The sequence below is a fragment of the Nyctereutes procyonoides genome, unplaced genomic scaffold (genome assembly GCF_905146905.1).
Source record: "Nyctereutes procyonoides isolate TBG_1078 unplaced genomic scaffold, NYPRO_anot_genome, whole genome shotgun sequence".
Lineage (NCBI taxonomy): Eukaryota > Metazoa > Chordata > Mammalia > Carnivora > Canidae > Nyctereutes > Nyctereutes procyonoides.
This window is the reverse complement of record NW_026575135.1, coordinates 53,171,024-53,188,858: the sequence shown is the minus strand read 5'-3', so window position 1 is coordinate 53,188,858 and position 17,835 is coordinate 53,171,024. Positions and strand designations below refer to the sequence as shown.

The 17,835-nt window shown below is 46.2% G+C and overlaps 3 protein-coding genes across 7 annotated transcripts; 2 read left to right on the top strand and 1 right to left on the bottom strand.

Moving 5' to 3' along the window:
- Positions 1 to 4,533: 4,533 nt before the first annotated feature.
- On the bottom strand, positions 4,534 to 8,961 carry GDF9 (growth differentiation factor 9). Of its 5 annotated transcripts, none has more exons than XM_055302816.1 (3): positions 8,688 to 8,961; positions 7,411 to 7,724; positions 4,534 to 5,858 (listed from the first exon to the last, which is right to left on the bottom strand). In XM_055302816.1, exons 2-3 carry the CDS (start codon positions 7,541 to 7,543, stop codon positions 4,894 to 4,896), a joined length of 1,098 nt encoding a protein of 365 aa, XP_055158791.1. In that variant the 5' UTR covers positions 7,544 to 7,724; positions 8,688 to 8,961; the 3' UTR covers positions 4,534 to 4,893. The 5 variants fall into 5 exon arrangements, with proteins under 5 accessions (XP_055158791.1, XP_055158792.1, XP_055158790.1 ...); XM_055302817.1 differs by having other exon boundaries at positions 7,411 to 7,588; XM_055302815.1 differs by having other exon boundaries at positions 8,790 to 8,961.
- Positions 8,962 to 9,544: 583 nt separating this feature from the next.
- On the top strand, positions 9,545 to 11,115 carry LOC129495294 (cytochrome b-c1 complex subunit 8). Its single transcript, XM_055302819.1, has 3 exons — positions 9,545 to 9,684; positions 9,820 to 9,986; positions 10,950 to 11,115. The coding sequence occupies exons 2-3, from the start codon at positions 9,833 to 9,835 to the stop codon at positions 11,042 to 11,044; spliced, it is 249 nt and encodes an 82-aa protein (XP_055158794.1). The 5' UTR covers positions 9,545 to 9,684; positions 9,820 to 9,832; the 3' UTR covers positions 11,045 to 11,115.
- A 5,380-nt stretch (positions 11,116 to 16,495) lies between these two features.
- Positions 16,496 to 17,633, top strand: LEAP2 (liver enriched antimicrobial peptide 2). The gene is made up of 3 exons (XM_055302813.1): positions 16,496 to 16,774; positions 16,923 to 17,062; positions 17,354 to 17,633. Exons 1-3 carry the CDS (start codon positions 16,718 to 16,720, stop codon positions 17,388 to 17,390), a joined length of 234 nt encoding a protein of 77 aa, XP_055158788.1. The 5' UTR covers positions 16,496 to 16,717; the 3' UTR covers positions 17,391 to 17,633.
- The last annotated feature ends 202 nt before the right edge of the window (positions 17,634 to 17,835 follow it).

The window sequence follows — 17,835 nt, the reverse complement described above, 5'->3', positions numbered from 1 at the left end:
GTCAATATGTACTTCCTGAATAAATAAAACTATAAAGGATTCCAAGTTTCAAGGGTAGGACTGAAATGGCAGAAGATGAAAAATTATTCAATCATTAATATAAACATATTAATATAACTAACACCAGGATCTATTAAGACTTTGATGTTGGTCTTCAACCAGTAGGTTTCAATGTGTGTGTGTGTGTGTGTATATATGTGTATATATATATATGTATATATATATATAAAATCTATCAACAATATCCTTGTTGAGATAGCATGCTACAGTTTCACAAGATATTATTGAGAAAACTGGACAAAAGATAAACATGGTATCTCTGGTATTTCTTACTATTGCAGATTTATCTACAATTACCTTAAATTTTAAAGAATTCCAACCTAAAAATACTATTCATTCAGCCTGATTATGTAGTATCACCTCAAAGTATATTCTTCCAAAGAATGTTCTCTGGTGATAAAAGCTCACTTTTGGAATTTAGAGTAATAAAGGAAGTTTCTGTTTCCGGTACGTGATGTATTTTTCCTGCAGCTGAGAACATTAGACTCCGTTCTTAACCACACATAGCACCTGGCCCATAGTCTGTGTTCAATAAATATTTATTCAGTGAGCTATTTCTGAGAAAGCCAAAATGACCGAGGCACAGACTGTGAACTCCTAACAGTGTCTGTCATAGCATTCCAAAGGGAAAGACACCAGCACCAAAGACAGATCTGTATAAAGAACTCTAAACTGTTCACGTAGCACTTCTCAAGCAATGTCTAAAATACTGTTGACTCTTACCCACATATATTACTCAATAGTTACATGCTAGTTGCATTACATATTCAAAAGGGACACAAATACTTGTAGATGACCTAAAAAAAAATCCCATTCTTTAAGTACTGAAATAGCCCTGGTCTAACATATTAGGGCCCTTTCTAAAGATTAATAAATCTGTGCTTTGGGAAAGACAACTGCATCAGGAAGTAATTAAACACACAGCCTACTTGACCTGTCAATTCTGGTCAAGAATGAAGTGTTTGAATCCTCTAGTTGTGTTTTTTTTTCCTTCTATTTAGAGAACAGCTAAAAAAAAAAACATGCTGTTTGATCCATTAAGATTTTATGTAGTTATTCATGAGAGAGAGAGGGGCAGAGACACAGGCAGAGGGAGAAGCAGGCTCCATGCACAGAGCCTGATGTGGGACTCGATCTTTGGATTTCAGGATCACACCCTGAGCTGAAGGCAGACACTTAACCGCTGAGCCACCCAGGTGTCCCGAATAGCATGCTTTTGGCCAGGGTTATTGTGTTCGTTCTGTCAAATAAAATCTTTTTTTTTAAAGTAACAGTGATTTTTTTTTTATTTAAATATTTTTATTTATTTATTCATGAGAGACAGAGACACAGGTAGAGGGAGAAGCAGGCTCCATGCAGGGAACCCCACGTGGGACTTGATCTGGGGACTCCAGGATCAGGCCCTGGGCTGCAGAAGGCACTAAACCGCTGAGCCACCTGGGCTGCCCAGATAAATAAAATCTTAAAAAATGTTTTGGGGACTAACATCCTCTAAAATAATATCTGAAGTATTTTCATTTCACTTCGTTTATCATTGTATAACCTACAATCCTCAAATTACCAATTTAAATGGATTCCTTACAATTTGGATATAAATCAAGTTCTGAACATTTTGCTTTTATCATTTGTATAACCATGATCACTTCCTCCTTTACCCACCCCACCACAGAGTAGCTTTATCCCCACCCCCCCACCTGTCTAAACTGAGTCTAAACCAAGTCCAGTGGCTGCCACCCTTGAACCTAGTTAGTAACACACCAAGTATTCAGTGTAACACAGGAGTTGATTTAAACAGATAAGGAACAGGAAACCCAGAGCTGAAGTAAGACTGGCTCCTGACATGCCCCATTGTTCCTTGGCATACTAAAGCACCCATCCCATTAAGTGACCTCCTATCTCATCTGGACTAAATACCAAAGCTGAATGCATCTCTTTAAGGCACATGTAGCCTCATCCTTGAATTTCCAGATTTCAATCACCATTGTCCTTTCTCATTTCTTTTCTCAAGCAGCAGCTTTTCTAAGAGTAACTAAAGAAAAACAGGTTTCATTTGAAGGCGGTACTTGGGAAGACTAGTGTATATCCTCCTGTGCTGCGCAGAAGAGAATTTTTTCAAGTTTAAATTGAGCAGATTTATCATCCCTTAGTATTAGCACTGTCCCATGAATGAAGAAACTAGATTAACAAGCAACCCCCCCCACCAAAAAAGCCCAAAACAACAGGGAAGCCAAACTTACAGTTCATGCTATCACAACACCATTGTAGCATCTAAATACTATACACAATTAAGTCTCCTTTAGAACTTCCCTCTAAAGATGAACTACTTTTCTGCCCCTAATTTTGGCTTTGACCCTAACACTTAGCATCTATCAGAACTTTTTTTTTTTTCTTCTAAACCTTCAGGTTGCAAACCATAGCCCTACTCAACCACAGAACTAGACCATGAGGAGATCCCTGGGTGGCTCAGTGCCTGCCTTTGGCCCAGGGCATGATCCTGGAGTCCTGGGATCGAGTCCCACATCAGGCTCTCTGCATGGAACCTGCTTCTCCCTCTGCCTGTGTCTCTGCCTCTCTGTCTCATGAATCAAACACAAAACAAAAGAACAGGGGATCCCTGGGCAGCTCAGCAGTTTGGCACCTGCCTTTGGCCTAGGGCGCAATCCTGGGGTCCGGGGATTGAGTCCCACGTTGAGCTCCCGGCATGGAGCCTGCTTCTCCCTCTTCCTGGGTCTCTGTTTATCATGAATAAATAAATCTTTAAAAAAACAAAAAAAACCAACTAGGCCATGAATAAAAAAAAAAATCCCTTTTTTTGGGGGGGGGGATTTTTAAGTTTAGTTTGAATAATGAGGAATACTTTAACATGATACATATTTTATGTGCTCCATTGGAAAACAGCCGTCTTTAAGGGAGACTTAACCTTCAAGTAAGTTCAATTGTATATCGCCACCATTACTCATGCCTTTTTTTTAACACCCTCAAGAATGACAGAGGACCAGACAAAACCCTTGAAACACCATCTCTTAGACTGGCCAGCCTCATTTACGACAGAATAAGGACGCCTTCAGGTTAAACAAGATGGCAAAGTTACTTGGAAACTGAGCCACCTAAAACTTCTCCCCTTGTTTCAGTCTTTTTCCTTCACGTTTTTGAAACAGAATGTATGCACATAAGCAGGGTGAGGAGCCGAGGAGAAACAGATTCCTTTAGCAACTTAGCCACCCAGATGCCCCAGACTCTTTTTAAAAAAAATGTTTTTGAGAGGAAGAAATCATGAGCAGCTAAGAGCACTCCTGTCCATTTATGCAGGCTTGTGACATGTATGGAAGATGGCACCACACCAGGAAACAGAAAAGGAAATTAAAAATTCTATTCCCAGTCACAGCAAGAATACTTAGAATTTAACAATATCAAGTGCAAAACTTACACTCGAAAAGTGCAGAACATTGTTGAGAGCAATGAAAGTCGACCTCAATCAAAAGGAAAAGCTTCCCATGCTCAGGGATTATAAAACTTAACATTGCTAAAATGCTAATACTTCCCAAACTGACAGATTCAACACAATCCCGATCAAAATCCCAGCTGGCTCCTTAGGCAGTAAGCACTAATTACTAAGAAAAGATTATTCACTACTAAGAATGAGAGTGCAGGGTGGTTGGCTGGCTCATTTGGAAGAGCAAGCTACTCTTGATCATGCAGTTCTGAGTTCCAGCCCCATGTTGGCTGAAGAAATTACTCAAATAAAACCTTAAAAAAAAAATTAAAAGTACATCTCGCATTTAGGAGTTACTTTGGTTTGTGTATTAGGGTGTTAGAAATGCTGAAACAGGCATCACTGCATTAATCCTAACTCTTTACCTCTAGGGCTCTCCCAAGGTAGGATTTATTGAAAACCTACATGTAAACCATCATATCCAAGTGGGCCTGTTCTGTAATGTAACCTCATCACTCCCAGGTTAGTTTAATGGCAACACTCCCAAATCCACCTGGAAAAAATTTATGGGGTCAGTGATGGTAGCTGAGGGAAATCTGCAAAAACAAACAAAAAGGAAAAAATGTTCCTTGACTTCCTTCCATGAGGTCAGAGGTTTTAAATACATAAAAGAGAAAATATTCTAAAAATCTTCAACATTGTCATCTTCTTGTACAAATCTGCAAAACAATTTGTTAAAAAAATAGGACAAATGTTGGGGTTTATGTGAGCCACCCTATTTATACGTGCCACCTGAAGAGCTGAAACAGCATATGGTACACCCATCACACTAACAAATGGACATAGGTTATGTGCTTACAGTCCCAATAAATACCTTTCAGGTGGAGAAGCTAGCTTCTCTTTTACTCTAAAAAGACAAAATTAAGCCAAAACTAGCTTATAGGTATGCTTCTCCCTCCCAAAAGACCATTTGAAAGCAATCATTTAAAACAAAAAAGGCACACACACACGGTAAATTTATGCCACAGAGAGGGATTTATTCTTCCAGGAAATAAAACTATAGCACTCTGAACTATTTAGAGCTGCAATTCCATCCAAGATTTATGTTAAGATTTTTCTCTTCACTCAAAAACAAGACTCCAGGAAAAAAAAAAATCGCTCAGGGAAAAAAGTTGAAAGCCCTCCAGAATTATTTTGTTTACATCTGGAAATAAAGGCAGATGTTACCATTTTACACTGACAAGTGCCACACCATGGGTTCATCCACACAGGCTCCTTATACAACTCATACTGCACTTAAAGTGATTTGACACCCAGAACTCTCCCTTGAAGGCACAGATAGGCGCTCAGGACTTCCTCTGCCGAAGAGGCTCAAAAGCTTTAATTTCAAGAAGCCTATGTTAACGACAAGTGCACTTAGTGGCTATCATGTCTTCATATTCTTTGTAAGCAATTGAGCCATCTGGCTCAATGGTCAAAACACTGAGAGGGCTGTATTTGGCAGGTACACACGATGGCCTTGGCACTGACGAGTTGAGCTTCTCATGGATGATGTTCTGCACCATGGTGTGCACTGGTGAGCCATACCGATGTCCAACTGCCCTTGGACAGTCCCCTTTACAGTATCGAGGGTTGTATCTGTGTGGGGCCACGATCCAGTTGTCCCACTTCAGCTGACTAAAGCTCAGCCTGAAGTCGTGGAGCTCACACTCGTGTTGGGGGAAAAGAAAGTGTTTTAAGTATTCACTCAGATTGAAAGAAGCGGGAGCCAGAGGCTTGTTCAGTTCCAAGCTGACGGTGTCCTGACCTCTCCGGTGACGGGAAGATCTTCCACCTTCAGTCGATTCCTCTCCCATGGGACAGGCAGACAGACCTCCCTTCTGGTCAGCCCTCTGTGAAGATCTCCTTTTATAGTGAAGGGAATCCCACCTGTGATGAGCCTGAGCACTTGTGTCATTCAGATATAAAAGCAGGGACGGGGGTACCAGCAGAGTCATATTCCACGGCCCATCATGTGCCACAGGATCCTGCTGCTGGTTTCTCACACAGGTAAAATTTACAGACATGTGAAGACTTCTCTTGTGCGAGGCCACTAGAGGCCGGAGAGCAGTGGTCACATCAACCTCAAACCATTTGTATTTCTTTTTCAATTCAAACTGTGAGTTAAAGGTCAATAAGGATGGAGCTCTCTGGGGGGTCCAGCTAGAAAACTCTGGCTCTTTGATCACCAGGTGGCACAGACATTTAACGGCAGAGGGGAAAGAAATGGAATTGCTGAAAGAGTACAGCAAACCCGACTTCAGTAAGTGTTCAACGGCAGGAACACGATCCAGGTTAAAGAGCAGGTCCACAGGTGGAACAGAGCCTGAGAAGAAAAACAACCTGCCAGTAGTGCTTGCATACAAACACAACATAACAAGCAGTCAAGGCATTTGTCCTTGTCATGTGCTTTCTCCCTTCTCTTTCCCCACTTCCGCCAGCCTTAAAGAGGGGGGGGGGGAGGTGAGTCAGAGAAAATACCTGCTACAGGTACCACGCTAACTGTCAGAATGTCCAACCTAGCTATTTTATCAACAGAAAGTCTGAACGGCTTTGGTGGTGAACAACCATAGAAAATCATTGTTTCCCAATCTCAATCATTGGCTCCAAACCTAGAAGCAGCTAATAAATACTATTTTTCTCCTGGAGAGTCTCTAGAGAGAAAACTCAAACACATTTATTGGTCTTGTTAAGACGACTTTTTAAGCCCTAATGAACAGAATCAACGAAGAACTTAATGGTCTAATTGGGAACACTTGAGAATGATAACAAATGGAGGCTCTAAAGCCACTGTAGTAAGACTTCGAGAAAGGAGAAAGGTTTTTTTTTTTTTTTTTTAAGATTTTGTTTATTCATGAGACAGAAGGGGGGGGGAGAGAGAGACAGAGAGAGAGAGAGACAGAGACACAGACAGACAGACACAGGCAGAGGGAGAAGCAGGCTCCATGAAGGAAGCCTAATGTGGGACTCCATCCCGGATCTCCAGGATCATACCCTGGGCTGAAGGTGGCGCTAAACCACCAAGCCACCTGAGCTGCCCAGGAGAAAGGGTTTAAAACAGCCACAGCTGACCTGTTGGGTTAGAACCGTTTGTGTCAGGGGCACCTGGGTGGCTCAGTGGTTGGGCATCTGCTTTTGGCTCAGGTCAGGATGCCGGGGTCCTGGGATGGAGTCCTGCATCAGGCTCCTCTTCAGAGAGAAGCCTGCTTCTCTCTGCCAGTCTCTCATGCATAAGTGAATAAAATCTTAAAAAAAAAAAAAAAAAGAAAAAAAAAGAAAAACAGTTTTGGTCATGAGCTAGTAAGAATGTAGAGGGATTTTTGTTTTGTTTTGTTTTTTTAAAGCACTGCTCCTTTCTCACATAGGACTCCAAAGTGCTGGGTCAGGTTGATGACTAACACCTGGTTCTTCAGAGGACCTACTGTTCCAAATGCAGACTTCAGTTTTCCTCATAGAAAGCAGTAAAATCCTATTTAACACAATAAATACTTCAGTAGCTAGGAGATGTTTTAGACACAGTTCCAGGTCAACCTGATAGAATGGTAAGAATAAGCCAAGAGAGGTCAAAATACCTGGTTTCTAGTCTGGATTTTGTGACCCTGGATAAGAAGCCAACCTCCAGCCACACTCTGTTCAGCTTTTAGAGCTGTTAAGTCTCTTCTAGCTCTAAAGTTCTACCATAGGAGCCCACCTTATTCCAGGAGAGCATTAGGAAGAAACAGTAAGATCAAGTACCAGATTTGTTGCAATGTGGACACTGAGGATCATGCAAAGTAATATGTAATTCGAGGAGCAAGGCCCAGCTCCTTTCTAATAACTGCAACACAGACAAGTCTATCATCTTCCCGCCACCCGTTAACCAGTCTGCTCCTACACACCTGTCGCCTGGTCCCCAGGAGCCTGCGTGTGCTGGGCACAGGACGTGAAGAGCCGAACAGTGTTGTAGAGAGGACTTCTGTTGGATTTAGGGATCCCCTCCTTGGTAGCATAGGCCTTATAGAGCCTCTTCATGTAGCGCAAAGCTCTAGGTGTGCCACCTTGCCCATCATATAGAACCTTGAAAAGAGGAGAAAGGAAGCCAGATCTGTCTCTTCCATCTGGAGGCCGCAGCAATGACCAAGGTTCAGCCACAGATTCCGACTCAGCTCCAGCTGCAGCCCGAGCTTCTCCTCTCGAAACTTGAGAACCAAGACTAATAGGAAAACACAGCAACGTAAAGCAGAAAAACCAAAGGAAGAAGTTGCTGAGAAGTGCCATGGCCTGGAAGAGCTAGCCAGGGATACATTTCCCCATACCAGTTTTCTTCCTAAAAGCCCGGAAGTGCCTAGGTTGGTCTCTTAAATAAATTTTAGGTGTGGGGGTAGGCTAGGGTTACTTCTGTAATCAACCTCAAGGACGCCTAGCTGAAGACAATTTTTATCAGCTGTGCATCAAACTGCTGATAACGTCCTATTTATCTAATTTGTCCTCATTAGATACAAATGTATCTGTTATTTCGCTTTCCTCTCCCTCTCTCCCTTTTAGAGGCATTTATTTAAAACCTCTTCAGTTATTGTTATGCCAATGGACTAGTTATGCAAGCTGAAAGGCCAACAGAATTGAGAAATGATCATAAAACCACCCATTTTTTTTGAGATTAGGATTCTTAAAAAGTTCCTTAGGTACTTGCTGGGACTTCCAAAGCAAGTGGGAAAGCTAATTATTCATGATGATATGAAGGTCTGTTGCTATGTAATTTATTGGGTTGTTCCCTCTTCCTCTCCCTTCATCCTCATCACCTCCCCCACTGCCAGGTGGTTAGAATACTTACTTACTGCACATTGCTTTGGAGAGTGAGAAAAAAGTCACAACTGACATTAAAACTCCAGAGAGCAGAGAACCGTTGGGTTGCCCAATTCTCAGGGAGCTTCCTATGGATTATGTACTTGGAATCCTGCACTATGTTTTAATAAAGGACATCACTTTTAACCTTGACTCATCTTTAAATGTAAGATCTTGATCCTTTACTTTGGTCCGCACATTCATCTACATAGATTTTGGTTGAAAGATTTGAAGATGTTTGCAGGGTTTTTTGTTTTTTTTTGTTTTTTTTTTTTAAACCTAAATTCTAATTTTTAATTTAACTTGCTAGGGTGTTTTTGTTTTAAGGACTCACACGTTCTTGGAGCTGAGACAAAGCTAGAGCTGATGTTTTAGGAACAGGAGACTGAGCTGTGCCGTGAAAGGCTGACACGAGGGCTTATCCGGGGCCACCCACCCGTAAGGAGGCCGTGCTGGAAGGACGTCAACCCGCATTCACGGCACAAGATTCACGAGCACTCTGTGCGGTGCCTACTAGGGTCATGAAACTGAGGCATGCCTGCGAGTTTTCAGTTCGATTGCGTGCCAAGGCGCCCTGAGCCCCGGCTGGGAGGCAGGGTTCCATAAAACACCTGCCACCTGTTGAGTGACAGCGCGCTCCGACATCATCACACGCGGCGGGCAAGTCACAGACTCCGCGCGTCGCGCAGAGCGGCCGGGCCGGCCGCAGCCCCCCGCAGAGGGCGCTTCCGGAAATCCCGAGGCGGCCGCCGGGGCAGAGGAGAAGCGGGGGCGCACCGCAGCGCGTCGGGGCCGGACTGGCTGCGCGGCTCCGAGGTGGCCTCGGCCCTGCCCCCGCCATTCCTCGGCGGCCCCGGGGGCGCCACCGGGGGAGACGTTTCTACCCAGGCAAGCGCCCGCCCGCCAGAGGCCTGTCGGCCCGAGAAGGCCCCACATCACGTCCGCGCTCCTGGTGCTGGCGTCGCCGCTGTTCTGGAGAACGGAGCCCCTTCAACGCCCGGACTGGAGCGCGGAAGGTCGCGGCCGGAGGTCACTACATCTCTTTGTTCCCCTCGGCCCCGGCCGCTTCCAGCAGGGCAGGAAGCAGAGGGGAAGCGCCCCCGGGCCCCAAAGCCCGCTCCGTACTCCGCGTCCCGCGCCGGCCCCGCCCACTCCCGGGGCCACCGGGCACAACACTTCTCTGCAGAACCGGGAGCAACGGCGCCTCCCCCCGGAGACGGCCGGAAACTGGTATCCCCCGGAAGTGACTTCACGGCCTCCCGGAAGTGACGGACGGACGCCGGCGGTTCCCGCGACGGTGGAGGGCGAAGTGACCCCTGTGTGGGAGTGAGGTGGGTCGCGGGGTCTGGGTGGTCACCAGGGAGGGTGGGGGCGCCGCGGCGGCGGCGGCGGCGGCGGCGGCGGCGGGGGCGGGGGCGGCGCGTGCGGGGGCTGAGGCAGGCGCCCGTCCACCCTTGGTCTTGCAGGGCCGCCGCGACCATGGGCCGCGAGTTTGGGAACCTGACCCGGATGCGGCATGTGATCACCTACAGTTTGTCGCCCTTCGAGCAGCGCGCCTTCCCGCACTACTTCAGCAAAGGCATCCCCAACGTGCTGCGGCGTACGCGGGCGTGCGCCCTTCGCGTCGTGCCCCGTGAGTGCCTTGGCCGGGTCGGGGGATGCTGAGTGACAGCGGAGCCCTCCCTCGGGGAGCCCTGTCCGTGGCGCCGGCGCCCTGCAGCCTGCCCCTCACGCGCGGTTTCTCACTGGAAGCCCTCGCCCTAGTGTATTCTCCCCCCCCGCCCCCCGCCCGTCCTACAAGGGAGCAAACTGAGTCACAGACCAACACTTGGTCCTTTGTGTGGTGCCAGCGTCTCCCTCCGAGGTGGCCACTTCCCTCCGAGGTAGCGATGAACTAACTGTTAGGTGTTAGCGGACAGGGATGGCGGGAGCGCGCGCGCGCGCACACACACACACACACACACACACACACACACAAGCCACAGAAGTGACCACTAGTTGTTAAATGGTGAAGTACAAGTTACCTGAATTATCTCATTATCTCGTTAACGTTTTTTGTGTGCGTGTGTGCAATGGAAGAGAGAGGAAAGGTTGGGTGACAGATTTTCCTGGGCTGGCCCTTTCTTTCGGTCGCCTGTAAAATGGGTGTGTGACGTAACCTTAAAAGATTTGGGCGGCCTGGGTGGCTTGGCGGTTTAGCACCGCCTTCGGCCCTGCGCAGGATCCTGGAGACCCGAGATCCAGTCCCACGTCAGGCTCCCTGCATGGAGCCTGTTTATGCCTCTGCCTCTCTCTCTCATGAATAAATAAAATCCTTTAAAATTTTTTTTTTTTATCCGTGAGACACAGAGAGAGGCAGAGCCACAAGGTAGAGGGAGAAGCAGCTCCCTGCAGGGACTCCATCCTAGGCCTCCTGGATCACCACCTGAGCAAAGGCAGAGGCTCAACCACTGAGCCGCCCCCGTGCCCCAAACCTTCCTCGACCATCTGGTTTCAAAGTGGCTTCTTGGAAGCTAGGGACAGTAGGGTGGAGCGTGCAGTGAGTGGGAAAAGACTGACACCCTGGGCTCACTCCTGTCATTTTTGATTTTTAAAGCGTTCATAGCGTTTTACCTTGTCTACACATGGGGAACCCAGGAGTTTGAGAAATCCAAGAGGAAGAATCCAGCTGCCTATGAAAATGACAAATGAGCCACTCATCTGGATCGTAGTTCCCAGTGTCTGGAAGACTTGAAGAAGTAATAAACTTATTATGGACTGCACTGTTGTGATTTTGCATTTTTGTGAGCAAGTCCTTGGTGTGACTGCTGCTGCTCAAGCTCATGAACTCCCCTTGTCGCAGGAGTCCTGAAAAGTTTGGCTACTCTGTGAGCTGGGTGAAGGATTTGGGCTTAGTGTTTGTTCTATAATCTGCAGGAAATAAGTAGCAGCTACTCCTGCAGCTGGTCACTTGTGGGTGGCATCAGCTTTGCGGTTGGTTCCCAGGGGTCTGCTCCTATAGTAACCATAAGATCCGGTAACTATATTGTAATTACCATGTGTCAGGTACTCAGCCCTTTACACAAATAAGTGCTTTTAAACTTCACAACTGCCTTTGAATTAAGTATCATTGTACTCATTTTGCAGATGAGGACACAACGAGCACAGTGAGAGTAAGTAATTTGAGCTAACGAATGGTAGAGTCTGTTTCTAAAGTTTTGGCTTTTTTAAAGATTTTATCTATTTATTCATGAGACAGAGAGAGGCAGAGACATGGAGAAGCAGGCTCCCTGTGGGAAGACCGATGCGGTTCTCAATCCCAGGACCCCAGGATCACAGCCTGAGCCAAAGGCCTACTCTCACCCACTGAGCCACCTAGGAGCCCTTGAAGTTTTTGCTCCTAAAGCTGTCCTAGACAGGCCTTTCTTAATCTGAGGGGAAGGAAGTCAGCTATAAAGGAGGGGAGAGGTCTCCCCTTGGTCTCTTAAGTTAAACTGCCTGTGTTTGTACCAGGTTGTGCTCATAGTGGGTTTTAGTCACATATGGTCCATGTTTACTCTGGCCCTTTATTGAAAAGTTTACCCTGTTCTAGAGCCTTTGAATTACCTTTTTAGTAGAAAGGTAAACCTTTTTCCATCATCAGGAGATGGTAGAAGTAGGTGTTGGTAGCTTTATACTTCTGGTTCCCTGCTCCATTTCTAGAAACTTCCTCACTTCTGCAGACAACTGCTTGCTGGGCCGGAACAGCAACATTTACAGTGTAGTTAAGTTTCTGTCTGTATCTTTTTTCATATTCTAATGATTATTATCTTTTAGGAACCAGAGTTAAAATACTTCAAAACAAAAAGATGGTGCTATAAATTGCATTGAGGGGCACCTGGGTTGGTCATTCGATTGTGTCTGCCTTCAGCTCAGGTCGTGATCCCTGGGTCCTGGGATCCAGCCCTGCTCTGTGGCTCCCTGCTCAGCCGGGAGTCTGTTTTCTCCCTTTCCTTCTGCCTCCTCACTGCTCATGCTGTCTCTCAATCTTTTTTTTGTTGTTGTCTAAAGATTTTATTTATTCATGAGAGAGAGAGGCAGGGACACAGGCAGAGGGAGAAGCAGACTCCATGTAGGGTGCCCGACGTGGGACTTGATCCCACACCCTGGGCTGAAGACGGCGCTAGACCGCTGAGCCACCCGGCTACCCTCAAATAAAATCTTTAAAAAATTGTATTGATTGGGAGGTAGGATAAAGAACTTCTGAGTTGGGTGACCTTGGGTCCATACCCTTTATCCTGTGCTTCACTATATGATACAAGTAACCTGCATTCCTGAGCTTTGACCTTTTCACAGGTAAGGTAATCTTAAAACCCTAGGGTTGTGGTAATGGTGAAATAAGTGATCTGTAGGTCTGGCAGGCGTCACAAAGGACCGCTATGTGATAAAAACTCCAGCCTCACCCAGCATGGTCTGGCTCTCTTGGGCTCCATCCAAGTTTGTTGCCAGGGTTTACCGCATGTTTGTGTCATAGACTTGAGAGTCCAATGAAGCTGTGGACCTGAAGATGTAAATGTACCACCCATCCTTCACTTAGTTTGAGCAGGTTCAGGCACCAGGGGAGGGCCCTGCCTTGACGGGACATTATTCTTTCTCTCTGATTAGCCCCAAGCTTCGGGGAGATGGCTACCCTCTCCCATCTTGGCTTCATTTTACCCCAAGACTATTCCTGGTTCCTTGGTGCCTTTGGAGATTACAGCTCAAAAGCAAACATACCCTTTCTCAGCTCTGACCAGGCATCGAGTCCAGGTCTGAATCCATTTTCTCCCAGGAGCATGCTGAGAAGACCCTGCTGTAAGCCCTTTTACGTGCTGAGCTGCTTTAGAAGAAAATGGTGAAAGTCAATCCTAAGCCTGTCTCTCACCAAAGGGCTTTGTTCTGAGCTGGGGGGAAGGGGGGGCATGGAGCCTGTGTAGTGGAATAATGAAGTGGGTGGGAGGCTAGAATGTGGGGAGTTGTCCTAGCTTAGTGCTCCTGTACGTGATAGGGGATCTGGGATTATTTCAGGGACCAGTGGATCTGGCAAAATCCATAAAGAAAAAAACATAGGTGAAGTCTCAAGGAAGAAGGGGACCACTGCTGTGGGTCCCAAAGCCTAGAACCCTGCACTTGGAGCCTCCAGGCTTGGGTGTGGCTCCTTTCTCTGCTCCCGGCCACAGCCACTTACTCATTTAGCCCGTTTTGACCTCAGCAGCACCCTGCCCCCAGCAGGGCTTTTATCTCTGGGCTGTACAGGGTGGCAAAGTGAACTTCAGTTTGCCAACCAAGTTCTTGCGACGCAGGCATCGCCTGTGGAGGCCCTGAAGTCTGTGCCAGGTCCAACCAGCAAAAAAGCAAATACACTTTGACCCTTGAAGTTTTACTTGGAAAAGTTTTTCATTTCAGAGTCTTTAATTTTTTATTAGGCATATCCTGCTCAGGGATAGCAAAAAAGTCTCCAGTTACTGCCAAGCCTTTAATGGTCTCCTCTCCACCTGGAATGTGTTTCAAGCTGCTCAGGTAGCTACACCCTCTTCCTCCCATTTCATCCTACGCACTTAACAGCAGAAATCCCTGGGTGTTGTCCTAGAGTTACTAAGCTAGAAGCTATCAAACATGCTTCTCATTTCCTTCCTGTAAATTAATTAGTTGAACACCTAATGTCAGTGCCTGAGAGGCCTCAGATCTACTCCCATGTCGTTGAGAGAACACAAGACTAAAGCTCAAAGGGAAAGGGCTGGCTTGTGGTCAATTAACCTAGACCCCCCCCCCCTTGCCTCTCAGCCAGGCATTCTTTCTCCTATGCCTGAAACTGTTAAAGGCTGCTGAGACCTTTCTGCTGGAGGAAGGTGTATGTAGCTGTGTTTATTCATTCAGCAAAATACTTGACTGTGGAGAGCCCATGAATTCTTCATATTTATTAATTTCAGGAATAGGATTTCACAACTATTCAAGGGCTATGGGATGGCTGTAGACAACTGCTGTTATTTCAGCTAATACTGTCTGGATGCTACTTTGCTTTTAAAGCTTTGATTTTTGCTCCATGTTTTTTATTTTTGAAGATTTTATTATTCACGAAAGACACAGAGAGGCAGAGACACAGGCAGAGGGAGAAGCAGGCTCCATGCCGGGAGCCCGATGTGGGACTCGATCCGGGGTCTCCAGGATCACGCCCTGGGCTGAAGGCAGGCGCTAAACCGCTGAGCCACCCGGGAATCCCCTCCACGTTTAATTTAAAACAATGACAGGTAACATAGACATATGTTGAAATACTTTTCCTAACTGCTTCCTTCCTTGGACAGTAACGGGTTTTTTCTTTTGGGGATTGGGGCGGCATGCAAGATAGAGGCTCAAACCCCAGAGGCTTCCGCAGTGTTGTCACACTTGTGAGAATGAATGGTACTTCTTTCCCCCTATGCATACCATAGCCTCAGGCCCTTTCCTTGGCTGGGGTACTGGCTATATAAATGAACACAGAAGGCTACTTTGGTTTTGCTTGAAGTACAGGAAGGCAGAAAGGATTAAACATGGGGAGAAAGTACCCGTTTGGAACTAGTTTCCAAATGCCATTTGGCATCTCCCTCTCTTAAGAGCAAGCTGGCACTGTGGCCGCAGACCCAGCTGTGTCTAGGACATCACGTTGTTCAGTTTTTTATTTATTTTATTTTTTTAAAGATTTTATTTATTCATGAGAGACGGAGAGAGGCAGAGACACAGGCAAAGGGAGAAGCAGGCTCCATGCAAGGAGCCTGATGTGGGACTCGATCCCAGGTCTCCAGGATCACACCCTGGGCTGCCCCTCAGTCTTTTATCTAATCGGGTTTGTGTTCTTACCCAATGTTCATTAGGTCATCACATATAGCTTCTCCACCCCACAAAGGCTCCTAGTTAAGCCCCTACGTGGGGTGATTGAGCATCCAAGCTCAGGGGTAAAGAGAAAGCAGTTGACTCCTCCTACCTCTCCATGTTCCTTAAGTGCAAGCAGTGGTGTCTGCCTCTGGGCTTGGCTCCGCGGTCCTAATGGACCTGAACCAGGACAGACAGAACTGTGGAGTCATACAGTTCTGAGGTCCACCTTACCAACCTCTTCTCCCTTGACAAGAGGACTGGTGACCATCCTGTTCCACCTTCAATTGTGCCTCATCTCCTCCACTTCACCTTGTGGAACAAGCAGGCTCAAACTAAATATCCAACTTCTGAAAATGATAAGGGCTTTGCGAAGAGGTTATCAGTCAAGCTTTGAGAGAGACACCAGTTAGAGAAATAATCTTGTTACATTTGTCTTGTTGGCTCATTCTTCCAGGTCATAGGAAGATCTGAAGTCCTATAAATCTTCCTGAGAAGTTACACCTTTCCCTCAAATTTATTAAAATGTCCATGTGATTTAATGAGTACCCACACCTCCTCCTGACTTAGGTACATGCACTTTCTTGTTTTAGCAATCTGCAGCACTTCCTACTTAAGTTGATGGATGTTTTGGGCTGTAGTGATTGAAGTTCAGCCCTACGTTAGCTCCCCAAAGCTGCTAGAAGGCTATGCTCCACAGGGGACCCCAGCCAACTACTGGGAGGAGAGCCCATAATCCAAGGATTGCACTGTGACTTGTCACCGTCAAACAATCCCACTGGTTTAGGAGCTCCTTAACTCCTCGTTCACATTTTTAAAAACAAAGAATCCACCAGTACTCTCATTCTATTCACCCACAGTTCAAGTCCCACACCACTCATGATGGCCTTTCCCCTGGGAGAAGGCAGGTAGATCACACTTTGAACTTGCCACAGCTGGGTCCATTCTTCTAGGGAGACGATCTGGAGTAGGTAACTAGCATGACAGGCCATCTATACAAAAGGGGGATCTGCGGCACTGTTCAATCACACTGGGCTGGCGTAACGTCCCACAGAGGGGAGGTTAAGGCCCTATCCAGTTGCCTACAACACAAGAGATTGGTGCTTCTTTCCCAGACAAGGCTGAAAGGGGTCAACCTCATTATGAGAATTCTATTTTGATTACAGTGATCTCACTGAGCTATTTTGGAATCAAAATGTGGCTAGGTGCCTGGTTTCCCTCAGTGGCTTCACGTGGCTTTCAAAGGTAAGAAGGGGGTTGTGCTGACTTTTGGTGAAAGGGTCCAAGCCAGCAACACAATCATCCAAAGTCCAGATGAGGGATCAGTAAATACAACGTGCCTGAAAGGCAAGCCTTGAGCACATTCTTCTGGTAGACATTAACTTATTAAATCGACCCTGATGGCAAATATAAACTTTGCCCCATCTCACTTGGCAACCATAAAAGAAGTGAATTTCAGTCTATAAAAGGAAGTGGGAGCTGCTGCTGGATTTTGGGCTCCAACAACCTCCGACTGTCAAGATGTGGCACCTCAAACTCTTTGCAGTGCTCATGATCTGCTTGCTGCTGTTGAACCAGGTAAGAGATGGATGTGCAAAGACTGTGGTTGGGGGGAGGAGGGGACTCTGCTCTGGAGTCTACAGCCTCCTGGGGGTGATCCTTTTCCCAGGGTGTGTGGGAGGGTGTAGGTTTGCATACCTGAGGCTGATTGGTCTTCGCCCTACAGGTAGATGGCTCCCCCATAATGGAACTGAGTTCAACCAAGAGAAGGCCACGGAGAATGACCCCGTTTTGGAGAGGGGTTTCCCTAAGGCCCATTGGATCCTCCTGCCGGGATGATTCTGAGTGTATCACGAGGCTGTGCAGGTATTCTACAAACCTGAGAGCAGGGCAGAGGAAAGAGCAGCACACACACAGACCTAAGAATAAACTGGGCTGGCGATTGCCTGGGCTTTAGTGGGGAGCTCCATGGCAAATCCCCCAGGACTGCAAAACCAAGAACAGCTCCATACAGATACCACCAGAGTGGTGCTTTTCCTTTCTGCAGTTTGTCCTGAGGCTGGATAGAGGAAACAGAGGAAGGAAATGCACCAGAGGTGGCTGGCTCTGGGCACTGCTAAACCATTGTCTTAAAAACCACCTTTTCTTTTCCTTTAGAAAAAGACGCTGTTCCCTAAGTGTGGCCCAGGAATGATGTCCAACCAGGGGAAAGGAGGACAGCACTTACCTACCACAATGCTCCGTTCTATGGAATATTGATTAACTGCATTTTAGCTGGAGACACTTAAATGAAGCAATCTTGTATTTTTAATATTTAAAGACAGATATGTGCTTTAAACTGGTTTCCGTTTCTTCTTAGAATGTTATGTAGATATGCATTACTAAACTTTGTTAGAGTTTATTTTTCTATGTATACCATTAAATGTCTCAAAATTTTCACAGTCTGGAATTCAAGCTTTTTAGGGGAAAATGATTCATTTTGTATGTTACAGAAAAAGAAAAAAACAAACCCATCATTGCCTAATAGCAGACTTCTCAATCTGCAAAGTACAGTGAAAGTGAACATTTAAGAAACAAAGAACATGACGACAGGCTGAAAGATGAAAGTTTAGTAATAGCCATGTGATCTGCCTTGGCAC

Excerpts from the sequence above, each read along its gene's own strand:
- GDF9 (XM_055302814.1), bottom strand. The coding sequence starts at position 7,789 with ATGGCACTTCTCAGCAACTTCTTCCTTTGGTTTTTCTGCTTTACGTTG. Across the intron at positions 5,859-7,410 it reads TCCTGGGGACCAGGCGACAG|GCTCTGTTCCACCTGTGGAC; the intron begins GTGTGTAGGAGC and ends TTTTCTTCTCAG.
- LOC129495294 (XM_055302819.1), top strand. The coding sequence starts at position 9,833 with ATGGGCCGCGAGTTTGGGAACCTGACCCGGATGCGGCATGTGATCACC. Across the intron at positions 9,987-10,949 it reads CGCCCTTCGCGTCGTGCCCC|CGTTCATAGCGTTTTACCTT; the intron begins GTGAGTGCCTTG and ends TGATTTTTAAAG.
- LEAP2 (XM_055302813.1), top strand. The coding sequence starts at position 16,718 with ATGTGGCACCTCAAACTCTTTGCAGTGCTCATGATCTGCTTGCTGCTG. Across the intron at positions 16,775-16,922 it reads GCTTGCTGCTGTTGAACCAG|GTAGATGGCTCCCCCATAAT; the intron begins GTAAGAGATGGA and ends TTCGCCCTACAG. Across the intron at positions 17,063-17,353 it reads TGTATCACGAGGCTGTGCAG|AAAAAGACGCTGTTCCCTAA; the intron begins GTATTCTACAAA and ends CTTTTCCTTTAG.